The sequence below is a fragment of the Xiphophorus hellerii genome, chromosome 7, assembly GCF_003331165.1.
Source record: "Xiphophorus hellerii strain 12219 chromosome 7, Xiphophorus_hellerii-4.1, whole genome shotgun sequence".
Classification (NCBI taxonomy): domain Eukaryota; kingdom Metazoa; phylum Chordata; class Actinopteri; order Cyprinodontiformes; family Poeciliidae; genus Xiphophorus; species Xiphophorus hellerii.
Window position 1 is genome coordinate 30,218,088 of NC_045678.1, and position 17,385 is coordinate 30,235,472.

At 38.6% G+C, this 17,385-nt stretch overlaps 1 protein-coding gene across 1 annotated transcript in view; it reads left to right on the forward strand.

The window, feature by feature from the left end:
• The window catches only part of tmeff2a (transmembrane protein with EGF-like and two follistatin-like domains 2a), a 119,160-nt gene that overhangs the window by 50,245 nt on the left and 51,530 nt on the right, over positions 1–17,385 (forward strand). Inside the window, exon 4 of the mRNA XM_032567616.1 lies at positions 9,039–9,065. Coding sequence (XP_032423507.1) covers positions 9,039–9,065 — 27 coding nt within the window. The remainder of the gene's footprint in view (positions 1–9,038; positions 9,066–17,385) is intronic.

Sequence of the window (17,385 nt, forward strand, 5' to 3'; positions counted from 1 at the left end):
ATAATTGGGATTAGAGTTTGCTGATGAAGCTTGGTGCTGAAGCGGCTGCGTGGGCGTCGCAGGTCGGAAAGGTCGCGCTCTCCATTAGCCGTGCTGTGAAGAGCAGGAGTGCTGCATAAAGAATGCATCACTATTTCTGATCACTCACTGAGCATTCAGCAACATTTCTCTGTGAATTTTAGTTCCTGTATTGATTTGTTTTAGATCAATACAGGAAGCTGAAATTCTCCTGGATTTCTGGCAACATTTAGACCAAATGAAGCCCAATAAGTTTAAACTTTGTTCGTTTATTTGTACTTAAGACAGCTGCACAGCTAACAGCTGAAGATGCTGATTTCTAGTCAACATGTCCTTCATTCTGTTTGTTCTGTCTGTAATATTGATGAAAAAGTACTAATTCCATTGATAGGTTAATTTACTTATAATGTGGGGAAAATATCTTGCTGTAAGTGAATTTACCTGCCAGTGGAACTAGAACTTTTTCAATAATATTAAGGAATTATTTACCTAAATATTTATTGCTGAAAAGTTACACGTAAGTTGTTTTTTTTATTTTTTATTTCAGCTGTACAAACATATTTACACAAGAAACTAGACAACAATATTTGGTAAGAATCCGTGTTTTTGCAATGAACATATTAAACTACATAAAGATTAAATAAAATTACAATAAATTGAACAGAAATGAAAGTAAATTAAATCTCAATAGGAAAATAAATAAATAATTAAACTGGAAAACATAAAAATACAAAAAATCATAAAATTAAGTGAATTACAATTAATTAAAAAATATTATTTTAATTAAACAGAATGAGAGATGTTCAGTAGAAATCAGCCTTTTTAGGTTTTAGCTGAGCAGCTTTAATTTTTTTATTTTATTTTGTTTTAGACAAAAGCAGTTGGCAAAACGTTGTGTTTTTGCAGTGTTTGGTTTGTCCTCAATAAAGCTCATCCTTTTTAGTGACTTATTAAACTTATTCATATGGCACTTTTACACCATGTTCCAAATTATTATGCAAATTGGATTTAAGTGTCATAAAGATTACATTTTTTGTTGTGCTATTAAATGTATAGATGGTATTGTGTGTCAGGGCTCTTTGAATCACTATAATTAATTTCAGAGAGCTGGTTGATTAGTTTGTCTGCTGAGCTCAATTAAAGGAAATGTACTTAAGAAGGATGTTCCACATTATTAAACAAGCCACAGGTTTCAAGCAATATGGGAAAGAGAAAAAATCTCTGCTGACGAAAATCATCAGATACTGTAGTGCTGTATGACAAGGTATGAAAACATTAGATATTAAACAAAAACTGAAGCGTTATCGTTCTGTGAAGAGATTTGTGGCTGATTCAGAACAAAGATGGTTTGTACAGATAAAGGCAGAATGAGGAAAGTTTCTGTTAGAAACCACAGAGCAGCTGTTAAAATGCCTTTACAAAGCAGCAAACAGTTATTTGAAGCTGCTGGAGCCTCAAGGTGGAGGATCCTCCAGAGCCTTGCGGTGCAGGAACCTACTATTGGGCCCCTAACCAGAGCTCACAAGCAGAAACGGTCCAGTGGGCCCAGCCGGACATGAAGATTAATTTTCAAAGACTTGTTCACTGATGACTGCTGTGCAACCCTGGATGGTCCAGATGGACGCAGTAGTGGATCAGTGGTGGACGGCCACCACGTCCCAACACGGCTGTGACATCAGCAAGGAGGTGGTGGAGTCATGCTGTGGGCTGAAATCATGGGGAGAGAGAGATTGATTTTTGATTGAAATAGCTTTTGATTTTAGTACATATGACCACTTAATGCTGCACATTCAAAGAATGACCGTTTGCAGTTCTATATAATCCATAAAATGTTTAGAAAATCTGCTGTGCATAATAATTTGGAACATTTTGCATTTTGAGTTTATTTTTGAAATCAATCCTGTTCTCATGGGGATCTTTGTTCAGTAATATTTGATTTATACTGTAATAGTTCATGACTTGAAAATTATACTGACCGTCATTTGCATTGACCATTTAGGAAAATCTGAGAAAATATCACTTGCATAATAATTTGTACTTTCTTATTTAATGGAAAAAACATAGTTACAAAATTGGTTTTTCTCTCCATTAGCAGCATAGCGACAAACATTTGCGCACATTTGTAATAGAAACTATTTCCATTAGCTTATGTTCGCTCACGGTGCGTTTAAAGACGGCTTGGAAAAACACGGTCCCTCCTGTTAGCATCAGATTAAACCGTTGTAACGGTGGTCCGTTGCTCCGTGGCTGTTGGTGATATAGAAACTCTTGATGAATGAATTTCTCCCCGGATGACTCTGAGATCAGTGGCAACCTTAAAAATGGCCTCCAGGGCCTGAGTGTGAATAAAACATTTGTTGTGAAGCAGCATTTTGGGCAGAAAGAAAAATACAGATAATTTCCTTTCTTTGAATCCTGGCAGGTAACAGGGTTAATATAGTTCTGGGTTTTTCATTATAGTTTAGGTTTTATTTAGGTTTTTTTTGTCTAATTCAGTTTTAATTAGTTTTTAGAGTGCATTTGCTAGTTTTTATTTGTTGAATATTGTTTAGTTTCAGTTTAATTTTTATTAGTAGAAGTTTTAGTTTTTTCAGACTTTGATTCATTTTTGGTGCAGAATTCAAAAAGATGAAAGTTTTGTGATTATGTTTATTTCAATTGGGTAGCGAAACAGAAGATACTATTTTCAAATAATGTATTGAATTATTGTCGGTGTTTTGTCGCCATTTTGCATAAGCGCCGTAATTTGCAGAAAGCTGATAAACTGTTTGTGTGAAGGAAAAAAAATAATTTCACATCAGTTAAAAAGGCTAAAAAATAGATTCATGATCACAAAAATAAAGGATATTATATCTGTAATTTTAGTATGTTTTAGTGAGTTTTATAAACACACGATTTACTTTCAGTTTATAGTTTTTTCCATTGATTACAATCAGTGAAATTGTTTTGTCAATTTAAGTTTTTGTACGTTTGTTTGTTTTAGTTAACTATAATTACTTTGTTATGGAGCTGATCTCTATAAAAACATCCCATCTGCACTGAATTACATCTTGGTATTAATTTCTTTAATTTTTGTGGCTTTTTGTTTTCTGTCTTTGCCACTTTAATCCTTAAGTGACACGCTTAAAGGGATGAGCAGGTTGAAGGAGGAATCTACCAGTTAATGAGTCACGTTGTGAATAATGTGCTGATGGTTGAGCAGCTCCGCCGGCGAGGTGATGCGCGGCGCGTTGTAGAGCTATGTGAATCAGACTGGCTGACTCAGTTAGCCGCTATGACAGAAGTCCATTAAAGGAGCCGTGAATGGAGAGGAACTGTGTTTGTGTGTGTGTGTGTGTGTGGGGGTGTGTGTGTGTGTGTGTATGCAGTCACATGAACCATCCAGCCTGTTTTGAGCTCCTGTGTTTGCTATTGAAGCCATGTGATGACTGGGTGTGTGTGTGAGTGTGTGTGTGATCCAGTTCTGAATTATCTGGCAGAGCAGCAGCATAAAGACTCTTTTCTTTCATGCAGCATTTAGAAAAGCTAATTCAGGATTTGTGAACAGGGAGGCTGTTGTGGTTCCTGTCCCGTTATTCTGGCTAAACGAGGTCACTGTACACAAATATTCAGTGTGTGTGAATGAATAGACGTCCTGCAGCGGCCACGCCGTCTCTTCTCAGCTGCTTTCTTACACACTCTGATTTATGACTGAATTAACTTTTCCTGACAACGACACAATGACTGCAAGCCATTTCATTCTCTGTTAAAGGGCCGGCGTCGTGTTTTCAGAACACATAGAGACGTTTTGTAGCACAGCAAAGTAGGGCTGAAAAACGTATCACAATATAACATGATGGAAAGATATTTAAAAAATGATTTGACATAATACTGCCCCTGTAATACAGAAAAGCTTGAAAAGTCAAGCATTTTCAAGTTTTGAAACTCTGAAATTTTCAAGCTTTTCTCAAGAAAATTTCTGAAATTAATCTCAAAATTTCTGAGTTTTTTGGTGGGAATATACTCTTTTTGTGTAAATGCCAAAAATGGCCCTAATGCGCCGTCATAGATTTTACATTCTTCTTTTAAATGTCTTTAATGGCTGGATGCTGTTTATCAATAACAGCTTTATAAAGTTTCACTCATCACTGCGTTATAAACCGGGTTGGATGGACGGCTTCGTCCTCTCTGACTCCATCATCAGCATAGTTTTATTTATGAAGTCATATTTAGACTTCCTCCTTCATCTTGGATTTTCTCTTTTTGTGAGAACTTATTTTTGCTTTTGGTGCCTAAAGTCTGGAATAAACTTTAAATCTTTTCAGTTTTCTGCTCCGTCTTGTTGAAACACTTGAACTGTCTGAGGAATCATCTGCAGCTCAGCTATCTATTCCTTTTTTTTCTCCTTAATTTCGACCCACTGCTGATAAATATCTGTTTGCTTTATAATAATCAAGGTGTGAAATGAAAACAAAGTTTCAGTGGGGTTTGTGTGTCGCCCATGGTAACCACGGTAACCAGGACGCCCCCTCGCCTGTGTGGGAGCGGCCTTACGTAACTGTTAAACACGACACTTTCACGCGGGGGAACAATGGTGGGCGGGACTTCCTGTGATGTAGCCCGCGTTGTGCTGCGATTGGTCGGTTTTCTCAGCTAAATCACCATTAAATCTCACAGAATATGAAGAGACGTTACGCATACGGCAGCTGAGTGACGGTGTTTATCTCCCGATCTGTTTCACTCGCTCTCCGTCCTGCTAAAATCCTGTTAGCAGAAAGCGAGCATCGTGTGATGGAGACGCTCTTAAAGCCGGTTTCCTGCTGAGGGCCGGGAGATTACACAACAAAGCTGCCGGTTAAACAGGAAACTCCCAGTCAGCAGGAGACGAAGGAGAAAAAAACATCAACCTATCTTTAAATCTGCAGAAAACGTTCAGCAGATCATCATTAAATAAATCAGTCAAGTTTATTTTATATAACATTTCATCAACAAGGCAGTTCAAAGTTCTTCACATCATAAAAACAAAAAGCACAGAACAAAGTTTTAAACACATTAGTTCTGGAAATGTTCTTCAGGTGACAGAAGGCTGATTTTCTGTCTGTCTTTATGTGTCTCTGAAGGTTCAGGTCTGTTTCTAACTTTTATCTGTAATAACTGAAGCTGTGTGCTGACTTTAGTGATCATCCAAAGATAAAAACTTCAGTTTTGTTAAGGATTCTGATATTTCATCTCCAACATCACTTACTCAGTTAATCATATCTAAAATTGAAAAAAGATCTTTGGTTTAAATACTTAAACCTTTTTTGACAATATTAGAAATGCATTAAAATATGCAAATAAACAAATAAATTAATTACTTTTTTAAATAAGAAAAATATTTTGTCGACTAAAATGTATGTTTAATCTAATATATTTATATATATATATATATATATACATTTTTGGTTTGGTTTTGGCAGTTTTGGTTATTTCACAGAGATTTGTCCTGAATGGCACCACCACTGCTAATCCACCTCCTTTGCTTTTGCCGCTCTCCTTTCGATCTCTGCCTGACTGAAAAGAAATTTCTGCGAACTTTAATCTCTCTTTGTGCAAATCCCGTTTCCTTCCTGATGGAAATCCTGACCTGACGTATCTGGAGGGAGCAGCAGGTGTTTGCAGAAGCCGACCGGCTCCCAGACGGTCCGGTCCAAACAGCAAACAGACGGCCTGCTGGGAGAAACCTTCATGCTAAGCATGCAAACATGGCCGCCTTTCATGTTCTTAACAGCAGCAGCTGCAGGGAGCCGAAAATATCAGATTGTGACATTTACTGAAAACCGGAATTAGAAGGAAAAATTAAAAAGTTCTTTTTCTGTTCTGGTAACTTTCATAATAAAGTTGTGATTTAAAGTCAGCGGACGGGAAAGCTCCAGAGGAAGCTGATTAGCCCAGGATGTCAGCTCTTCCTGAAAACACAAGGAGGAACAGTTAAGCTTTAGCTTAGCCAAGCGAAGCAAAACCTCCACGTCTCCCTGCTTCCTCCCCACAGGAGAGCTGAACATAAAACGACTCCGTCCAGACGGATCAAATCATTACAACCAGCGCTGTCCAAACTGTATGAGAGCCAAAAGACCTAAGTTTAAACTATTCATGTCATGTTCCGTGTTTTTCTTTGTGTTTATTTTGAGTTTCCTGTGTCTCTGTGTCTCCGTGTTGTTCTGTCTCACTTTGATTACTCCCAGGTGTTTCTCATTCCCTGATTACCTCCTGTGTATTTAGTGTCACCTGTGTGTCTGTGTCTTTGTCGGGTCTAATGTGTTCTCAGTCCTTCGTGTGTCCAGTCGTAAAATCAGTTGCTACCGGCGTTGAGCCCTGGCTTCCACTCAGTCGTGCTGCCTGTGTTTTTGGACTGTTTGGATGTTTTTTTATCATTAAAACAACCATCAATCATCTCAGCCTGGGTCTGCAGCGTTTGCCTCACCACCTTCATCACACCGTTTCATGACAATTCAGGGGCCAAATTTTATTTTCCCCTTTTAAAAAAATATATTTAAAAAAATACTATTCACTTTTTTACCTGCACAACAATAAATAAAAGTTAATATTTTGCATCTGACTTAAATTTTTTTTTACAGTTATTTAGCTTTTTTTTGTTCTCAGTAACAAAAATAAGAATTTTCTCCTACAAACTTGCCATATTTAGCCCAAGGTAATGGATGGGTGTGAGTAAAAACTTGCTAAATTAAAAGTAACTAAACTAAACCTAACATAAGAAGATGTAAACTTGCCATAGAAAATCTCATCCTTAAAAAATAAAAAGTGTCGGAGAGCAAATTTGTACCATTCTTGAATTGCCACACAAAACTAATAAATTTTTTCCATTTGTAATTTTATTTTTATTTTTTGAGTTGAGGTAGGCCAATCATCTAAACAAAGAAATGTTAATTATTTAATTTATGAAAAGAGCTTATTATGGTCTTATTAAATGCTATTTTGTTTCTGGGTTTTTTTCTGTGTGCGCAAGTAATCTGAAAGTGTTGCTTGAGGCACACTGACGAAGAGCATTACTGTCCACAGGAAGAGTGATGCTTGCTCTGTGGAACTTGTTTAGACGTGCTAAATATTGTATTCGTTTCTGTTTTGTTCTTGGCCCCCAAAAATGGTCCCCGGGCCGCACTTTGGACCCTCCTGCTCTACCCAGAGACGTCACTGGTTTTCTTCTCCATCTCTGACGGTTCAAACTGCGATATGTTATTCATCTGAGCGCCTCCGCTGGTATTGTTCTGAAGCTAAAGGTTTTTATTGATTTAACACGAGCCCCTTCTGACTGCAGCCTGATCCTCCAAGCTAAGCCTTTTCACGAAACACTGCACACTTAGTGTCCCGCATGCTCCAAGGTCAATAAAAGCCCGCAGCCTGAAAGGCGATGGAGGAGGCAGCGCTCTGCAGACAAAGTTCAAAGAAGGATTTTCTTTTTCTCTTTCTGTGATTAAAGATGTGCGTCGGAGTTCAGTTTGAAAAGAAAATAAAACCTTGGTTAATATTTGGTGTTGGAGGGAAAAGGTTGACTTCTGCAGAGGCAGCTACTCTGTTTTAGTTCAGAGTTTATTTTATATTCAGAGCAACCGCTTTCTTTTTTTACCTTAATTTCTATCAGAAAACAGAGTGAGCTCAATGAACACAAACTCATCCTTGTGAAAAAGATCTTATATTTAAAGTAAATATAAAAAATAAAGCTCATTTTCTTCTGCTCATTTTTCCTCTTTTCTGCTTTTCAGTCTAGAAAAGAAAAATAATTTTACACTATTGAAAACCAAACATTGATCTAATTGGTTTGGTCTCGTTTTGTTGTAAACTTTCTGTTTTTCAACAACAGTAAATTGATTTGATGTAATTACATTTTTGCCTTTTTAAATCAGGCAGAGCAAAGTTTGTATTAACAAGCTAATGGATAAATAACCCTGAAATTAAAACCTGCATCTATTTTTATTGAAATTTTAAACTGAAAGCGTAATCCCGCCCCTAGAGAAATCTGGAAAAATCCCCCCTAAAGTGGGCGGAGCCAGCATACGCAGCATATGCATCTGGCCTTGTGTGTTTCAGCAGATCGCCTTATCAATCAATCAGTCAAGTTTATTAGTACAGCACATTTCAGCAACAAGGCTGTTCAAAGAGCTTTACATCATAAAACACCAAAATCAACAATTGAATTTTTACCATCGTTTCAAAAGCAGCTTTAACCAGGTGAGTTTTAGTCAGTGTTTCAGCTATTTTGCAGTTTTTCTTGAAGTTTTGTGGCATGTAGAAGCTGAATGCTACTTCTTCATGTTTGGTTCTGGTTCTGGAGATGCAGAGCAGCATCTCCAGAAGATGAACAGCAGCAGATCTTTAAGCCGTTCAGTGATTATAAACTAACAGCAGTATTTTAAAGTCTATTCTCTGATCTACGAAGACACTGTTGCAGTAATTAATGATACTGGATCTCACTGAGACATTAGTCCTCTTCAGGTGACAGAAGACCAACTTTGTAACCGTCTTTATGTGGCTCTGAAGGTTCAGGTCAGAGTTCGTCCTGATTTTTAGCTTCCAGCTGTAGTAACTGAAGCTGTGCTGACTCTAGGTTGTTTCTCTCCAGGTCCAAACATAATAGCTTCAGTTTTGTTTTATGAGGCTGATCGGGTTACTGCGCTCCTGAAGATCCGTTTACAGCGGTGTCTCTGATCGGTTGGGTGAGCTGCTGCTGTTTCCATGGCGTTACGTTGATTCAGAGGGAAAACCGTGGAAAAGCATTCGCTGACACGCGAACAGCTGGAAGCGGAGCGCGCTCAAAGTCTCGTCCTCCGCTTGTTATTCCAGCCTTTCACTTTTAAATCTGAGTTGCAGTATTGCTTTCTATTGTTGGAGAAATCTCATCTCCCCACAACAGAAAACAACCTCCCAACACGACCACAAGCCGATAGTCAAATAGACAAACACTTCCACATGCTGACCCAGGCTCATTCAGCTAATGTGTGTCTGCAGCAGCCCGTGGTTAATAACTGTGTTTGTTCTCTCTGCAGATGCCGGGTCGGGATCGGGAGACGATGGTAAGATTACTCACCTTATCGGTCCTCCTACACCTCCTCTGCTCCAACTCTGCATACGCTGCTGCTGCTTTTCTTCAATATGCTTCTCTTTATGTTCTTCTCTGTGACACGAAAAGTTTTATTTTCCTCACGTTGAACACAACTTTACTTCCCGATAAGTTTAGTCTGTGCGGTTGAAGTCATTGAAGCTCTTGAGACTTTATGACTCAAGAGTCATTCATAGTTTAATTTGTTGAAATGGTTCAGTTTTACCTGCTTTTCAACAAACTCCTGGAAACTGTCGACCTTGGCTTAGAAATTTGATGTCAGTTTCTGACGCACAGATTTTCGCCCAAACTCTGATGAGACGAATCCGTGTTTCATAAAACACTCGCACCAAGACGGCCCACACGCAAAGTCATTTATATTCGTCTCCATGGCAACTACCACGGCATTCAGATGTACCGGTCCACGATTGGTTTTATTCTCCTCAGCTTATTTAAGTAAGTATTCATGTGAAAATCATAAGTAAGTCGCACCTGACAGGATGAGCTGCAGTCTGGAAAATATTATATCTGAAGTCCATTAAGACAGGACCTGAAGGTTAGAGAGATTAGAAAAATATTCCAAGAGCTCCACGCCAGATGCCAAGTTAGCATGTTAACTGTTTTCACTCACTTCAAAATAAGAGCATGACTGTAAAAGGCTAACTACCTGAAGAATTTAATAACCAAAACTGTAACATCGATTTCAAACTTTACTCAACTGAAAGTTTACAAAACAACAAAATAAATTTAGGAGAAGCTAAGTGCGCTTAACATTATTAAGGTTATCAGATGTGCTAAACTGCTAAGCTAAAAATGAGTTCTGCTATTAGCGCGTTAGCGGAAGTATACCCTCTGTTTTAATCGTATGATCAGAGCGCGTGAAGATCCAGCTGTAATCCCTGACCGATTGCTCTAAAATCAGGGCTGATGTTTTTCTCATTAGCTTTCTGAGTTAGCGATGGTTTCCTCTGAAGAACAGCTGCAGCCGGAGTAACTTTGCATTAAAACAACCTTGAATGTTTCTGAGAACCTCAGAGTGAGAGGTTCATCAGATGAAATGAAGCTTTTGAGTAAATTAGTGCTTTAGAATGTAATAGTAAAAATTAATTTAGGAGGAGCTAGGTCCGCTAAACGTCTTCAAAGTTAGCAAAAGCAAAAGATAAAAATGAGCTGGAACTGGAGCTGATCCACAGTCGACACATTGTGATGAGTTTTGTATGCATTTCCACAGCCTGCACATAAACTAACAAGTTGCTTTTAAACCCGGTCGAGCTTCTAAAGGACAAATATTCATGTTTTATGTGCAGATGTGTTACGACTGTAGGTGAATGCTTATGTGTGACGGATGTGTTAGCCGACACGTCTGGCTCCTGATGCAGCCGGGTCAGTCGACCGGCTGATTGCGCTGCGTTTGCTCGGACGAAGCAGCTTCTCTGCCGGGGAATTTGCTCGGCCTTGTTGCAGTTGTCAGTCAGTGAAGGTGCTTCTTGTTTCTGCTGCAGACTGTTCACACAGAGGGAGGACATGACACTGCTCACAGGTTTATTTCATGACCTCGGTTATTGTCTCGTCACTTGGCTTCATTTCGCACCGTAATGCAGAAGGAAGCAGGGAAAAGGTTATTGAAATTCTCAAGTGTCTACAAGGTAATAGTTTTGTTTAAGGTCTCGGCTATCGTTAAACTGTTCTCATGAAGAAGCTATTATCTTAAGATCTGGATCTGATGAAGGTATGGAGCGATTTAAGACAGGATGTGTGAGTTTTAAGTCTCAGGAAAGCTTCTGGTTGGTAAATCTTCCTAAAAGAAAGGAATGATGAATGGATGTGAAGAGGAATCAGAACATTGGCAGGAGGAGGCACCGGATGAAAGATGAGAAGCATAAGGGAGGACGATATATTGGATTGTTTTGTGGTTGAATTAGATTTAACGGTAATGAAATGAATTTGAGTGAACTGGACAGAAGGGTTCTCAGGTGGAAAAAGGTGAAATATTCCCTCTGGGTCAGGGAGCGAGTTGGAGCTTCCTGGAGAATCAAATGTTTAAACCTCTAAATTCAAGAATTCAACCCTCACTTGTGGTCAACATTTGTGGATCACAATTCAAGATCTTGATTATAAAAAGATAGAATGAGTTTCCTTGGAGAACTCGGATAATTTCCCCATCTCCTGGTCATTCTTTAAGTTCTTCCTTAGGGAGTGAGAGAGAGAAACTCTGGAGGTTTCAGAGATAAACAGTGTAAATTGAATCCATCTTTGTAGTAGACTTATGTGGCTTTGGTTTTATTATTTAGAATAAAAAGACTCTTTTTGTGTCATTCCACCATGAAGCAATGATTCCTGTTTAGTCCACTTTAATCCAACTCCAGTCAGTTTGTGTAGAAAGTCCGGTTCATTTGAATGCTAATCGGCCAAAAAACTGAACTCTGGTTTGCCTACAAACCTCGGTATCGGCTCGGTTGAAATGAACTCTGGTTCGGTTTGAATGTATATGTGAACGCCAAGTGGACCAGATACTGGTCCAAAAGCAGGAAGTGGACTACAGCATTCTGGGTAAAACAAACAGTCAAAACAAACGTGCTAGCCTAGCGCTAACAGGTGAAATGGCTTGTGGTCTTTTACTAAAAACAAAAGAGAAATCCTACAATCGCTGAAATCCAACGACACTTTACATTTTGAGTAGAAGGAAGTTGTGCTCAGTGTCTTCAGAGGTTTTAGTGTTGTTTTCTTCAGTGGTTCTTGGTGCAGCGCCCCCACAGGTGAGGAGAGAAACAGGTTGTTAAAGGGTTTGGTTGGTTTGACTGAGAGCAGAGAGAAAGAACCACAGCAGCTGGAAATGTTACAAATGTTGCAACTTTTCCCCCCAACTGAACCAAATCTACCGCATTATCAAGTGTGTAAACGGCCTTAGCAGCTACAGGGAAATCCCTGGTGACCAGAGTGACCTCCATCATAACCCTGAGTTATAAAGTGTTTATTAGAGCATTCAACTGGATAAAAGCTGCTCCACATAGAGCTTTGTGAGATACCGTCAGTTTCTGAAACTTGATGCGGTCAGCTAACGGCCTGAGAAACTGACCTGTTTTGGCAAATCAAATGGTCTGCATAGAAGTTAAACATGTTAAAGTCAACGGGACTGTTAGCGACTCCAACTGTCCGACCGAGATAAACCTGGCGTGTGTTTGGTCCAGAGCAAGGGAATGTTATGAATGAGACAAGAAGTGAGATGCTATGTTTCCATCCAATTTGTCATGCAAATTCTGAATGAACTTTTAAATTGTTGCGAGAAAATAAAAGGTGAATTTGTCGTGTTTCCATTTACTGGTTTGGAGCGAATCAACAGGCTACAGAGAGCGTAATGTCATCAGATGTTGGCGCTACGCATGGCTGTAAGAAACAGGAAGTAGAGGTTGCAAACTAGCAACGACAACACGTCTCAATAAAGGAATAGAGTACCCCCTCCGATTTGGATGTTTGTGCCTCTGGTAAGGCACAGAGTTTTGCTACATTAAATGTGTTTCCATCTCATCTTCTGTGCATTACCTCCATCTCAAGTGAGTGTATCTAACTTTGTTTTTGCAAGATTGAGGAAGTTGTTTAAAATTTTTGTTTCTATCAACCATTTTTAATGTGATGCTTCAAAATGTGTCAATATGTTGGAAAAACAGACGGCTAAAATCAGCACACATGCTGATATTCCGCAGTTTATTTGCATATGCAGCTCCTGCGTTAGCTGTGGTGCGTTTGAGCTTCATTAGACTTGAACACAAGTAAGAGAGAGATTGAAAGAAGAGATAGAAATGGAACGGAGCGATAGAGAAACAAAAATATGGTCTGAGGCCGAGGGGCTGTTGATGTAAAAACGCTGCAAAGCTGATAACAGAGGAGAGGAAATGTAAGGCTGAGATTAAAAAACCTCCTACACATATGTGAGCTGGTCACATGGAGGCAGGAGCAGGACGAGCCCACTCATCGTGACACCGGCGTTCCCATCATGCTTTGTTTGTCCTGCTGCGTCGCTCTGAGGATCCCGTCTTAATAAAACTTAAAAACTGAGAGGAAATGGAGCATGCAGACTAAAAACACTCAGCAGCAAAGTTAAAAAGCAAAGTTATTCTCTGCTTGGACGTTGTTTTCAGCTGGAAATGCAGTGACGTCGTGGAACAGTGACGTCATACAGTTTCGAACAAAACTGTACAAAACATTACAGTTTTATAGCATCTCAGGACTTTACTCTGTAGATTTAATAAATTAGTTGCCTTTTAAAGTTTTTAAACATTTTCACCTTGAAGGATTCTTAATAAAACCAAAAAAACGACAAACAACCCCGACCATCCTCTTCATGTGACTGTCTTCAGTCAGAGGCTTCTTCAGATTCACTGTAATACAGACTGCTACTGGAGCGCTTTCCTCCCAACAGCCACCACCTTCTACAACGACTCAGAAGAATCTGAATTAATATGAGTTACGCCAACATTTAATTTAAAAAAAATGACATCATCAGACTGATCAAAATGTAAGGTTAAATGGAAATGTTGGTATTTTAAGGATCAAAACATCAATAATTAATACAAGTAACAAAATCCGGCAAAAGAAAAAATGTTTCCAGATCAGTTTCTTTCAGTAAAAGACTTATGAAACTTTAACAAAAACAGCAAGCGTGTGTCTGTGTCTGGTGAAGTTTTAGTTAAGACATGTTTGTTTTTCTTTTGCTCAAGTAAGAGTAGCAGCACTTCATAATAAAATTACTCAAGTAAAAACACGAATCGATCATTCAGGAGGGAAACGGACGGACAATTAGGAAACAACAGCTGATGGGCAGAGAGTGTGTTTCTGCACCACAGGAGGAAACACAAACAGCCTCGGTCCACATAGAGCGGGAGGAGAGGTCAGCGCAGGCGGAGGAAGCCTGCTGGTGCTTTACGAGCCGGGGGAGAAGGTTAAAGCAAGAGGCTGTAAAAGATGGCTTTGAGGGAAGCAGCAGTGGAGACCCATCCTGCTGAAAATCAAATATATTTTAACGGCTCGCCATAAATCCACACACATAAACCGGGATAAGCCAGGAAGTTGCCAGTTTCATTGGCTGCAGGCAGTTTGTCTGACTCGGGGTGTGCGTGTGTGTGGAGTAAAGCTGCAGAGCATGCATGGTTGCATTCATGCTTCAGAGTGTGTTCTCTTTTATTTATCTTTTCTGCATCAGATAAGTGAGAACACGAGTCAGCTGTGCAGAGCGGAGAGCCGGCGGTCATGAGAGCGGTCACATGGTCTGACGCTTGTCCAAATCAAATTGTACAGTGGAGGGGAAATTGAGTTTCGCTCACATGATCACATGAAAAAACGACAAAAGCTTTAAACGGAAGAAGGTTTCTGAAAATTCACAGATTAAAAGAAAACAACGTTAAGTCAAGTCTGATTCTCTATGAGGCTAAAAAAAGACGGACGGCTCATAAAAATATTATATTGGAAGACAAGTGTATTTATTATCTATCCTATGGGTGTCCAAACTGCGGCCCGGGGGCCATTTGTGGCCCTTGAAGTGAATTTGCGCGGACCCCAACTGCATTACAAGGAGGATATTTTCAGTCATGTAGTTACATTGACTTGAGTAAATTTTTGGAAACTGTGAACTTTTAGGAGTATTTTTACTACTCTGTACTTTGAGTAATTTTATTATGAAGTATTTCTGCTCTTACTTGAGTACAATTTCTGGATTTTCTACCCACTGAATGAAAAACAAACATGTTTAAACCAATAATTCACCAGACACAAATACAAACCTGCAGTTTTTAAGTTTCATCAGTTTTATATTGAAAGAAACTGATTTTGATCAAAAGATTATTTTGTAATCATGTCATTTAAATTATTTTCATTTTGACCTTTCAAACACCAAATTTCCACTTAACTTTATATTTTTGCTCCATTTTATGTAATCTTTCAAATATTAAATGATTGATAATTTGATCATTTACTTAATACCTTAGTAGACTTTTTAGAAAATATTTTTTTTACTCTTGAGTAAAAATTTCACAATTGCATTGTTTCCATTCACTAAGAAATGCAGTTAAAATCACATGTGAATAAGTTTTTTCACTCAATAAGTCAGTAAACAACATGGTGGCGACGGATGTAAACAGTTAAATAAGATGTTGTTTTTATCAGCCATTCTAACCGGCGTGATGCAAAAGAACTGTTTCCATTGCAGTTTTGCAAAATGGCTGAAAAACCGTCTCATGCAGCACAAAAGCTTCAAGAAAATGTTTTTTTATTTTAAATTGATGTGGTACTAAAAAGTGAATTAATTTTTGTAATTCCAGTTAATAGAAACGCAGCTAATGTTGCCAACGCAGCGACTTTACTATTATATTTAGCAACTTTTCAAACCCAAAAAGATGTTTTGTTTTTTTGAAATGTCATCATCAGTGATCAGTTCTCCTCTGATAAAACATGGTGGGATTCTGACTAAAATAGAAAATCACAGAGGAATAAATTTAGCTGCATCTGGACTTTCACCTTATTTTATTGGACTGGTCCAACCGCATGAAGCTGCCGTCCACCAGACGACCTCCATCTTGTTTTTTATTCATTTCCTACTGCAGAGGAATATTAAGTCTCATCGACTATTCCCTCTTCCATCATCTTTCCACAGAACTAGAACCAGAAGTGATTAGATCTCATCTCCCTCCAACGTTTGGATCTAGTTTTTATTAGTTGATAAAAAATATGAATACGTTTTTTCATGGTTCTGGTCAATAATGCATGAATTTTTATTTATTTCTTCTGTCGATTTCATTTGGAAAAGAGGAATATTTGTTGAAAAATGTTCGTCAATGAAAGCTAACAGATTAGTTTTGTTAGAGAAGCACAGTTCTGTTATTCCCACTTAGATGTCTGAATAAATATGTTGATATTAATAATACTTGAACATTTAAATGCCTTTCAAACAGAAGAATATTCAAAAAACAACTTAGTAACGTCATTAAAACCTGTATAGATTTGGACCTTATCTGTCTCCGTAGTTGTTGAAGATTACAAACCATCCGTCCTTCCTGTACAAATAGCCCATCCAGACCAAATTAATCACGACCCTTTTAGGAAGAACTTGCCCTGTAGAACCTCTGTTAATTATTCAGCTTTAAAGCCCCCAGATGTGCATCCAGTCTGAGTTTTTCTTGGTTTATTAATGCCTATAAACATCATTTGATCCGAGGCTCTGGTTGTGAGTCAGCAGGACTCCGCCGCCGGCAGCCTGACCTGACCTGACCTGACCTGACTCCAGGTCCGATCCCGACGCTCATCCAAACCAATTGCTTTGTCAAGGTCAGAGCTGCCATTTCCCCAGTAAATGGTAAAAAACGGCTCCATTATGACTCCTCAGTGGAGTCTAATTACCAGTATTTACATCCAGCTCTAACCTCTCGCTGCATTTCCTTTGGAAAAATAACTTTTAAATGTAACATGAAGATCTTTTTCTCTGTCTCCACTGTATGTGTAACATTTATTTTCGGTGCCTGTTGACTAATGAAAAGATGAGCAGAGTATTGGGGCCTAATTGAAATACAATAGCCTGACTGAGGTAATTAATCCAATGATCAGACCCACAACGCTATGGATTTGCCAGCACTTCATTAGTTTGAATTAAGGAGCGAGGCTCCACTGTGGTGCGATTATGAATTCAATATCAATTGATCTTCCTCCGTTGGAAGCAGCCCACAGAAATAACCTTATGAGGAAGCAAAAAATAACACTTTATTGTTTTATTGACTTTTCAAATATGGTCGATGAATCTTAAGGTGCCCAAAGCACCTACATTAAGAATAAATGGAAGAATAAAATGGCTAATTTCTGCATCTCTAGTGGATTTCAATATAGAGGGATCCATGGTAAGCTAAGCATGTGCTGTAATTTTTCTATTAACCTAAAAGTTGTTGTTTGTCTGTGATCTGTAAAAACTCATAATAACTTCAAAAATCACATTTTTATTATATTTTTTACCTGCGGAGGTCGCTATTTTATTCACCTGCACAACACATGCTAGGCTGATGACACGGGTTGACTATAGTGGGCTGGAAACCATTGGAAGAAGCTAACACCATTAGCTACAGCTAGCATCATTACCTGGAGCTAACAGCATTAGCAGGAGCTAACATAAAATCAGATCAAACTGGGAGATAATGAATGGATGATTAAAGTGAAAGTTGAGAAACTGTTTTGATCCTGATGCTAACTGTAAACAGCTCTTTGTAGCAAACATTCTCCTCCTGGGTTAGCATTTCCATAAACTGCAGCACAAACACCAA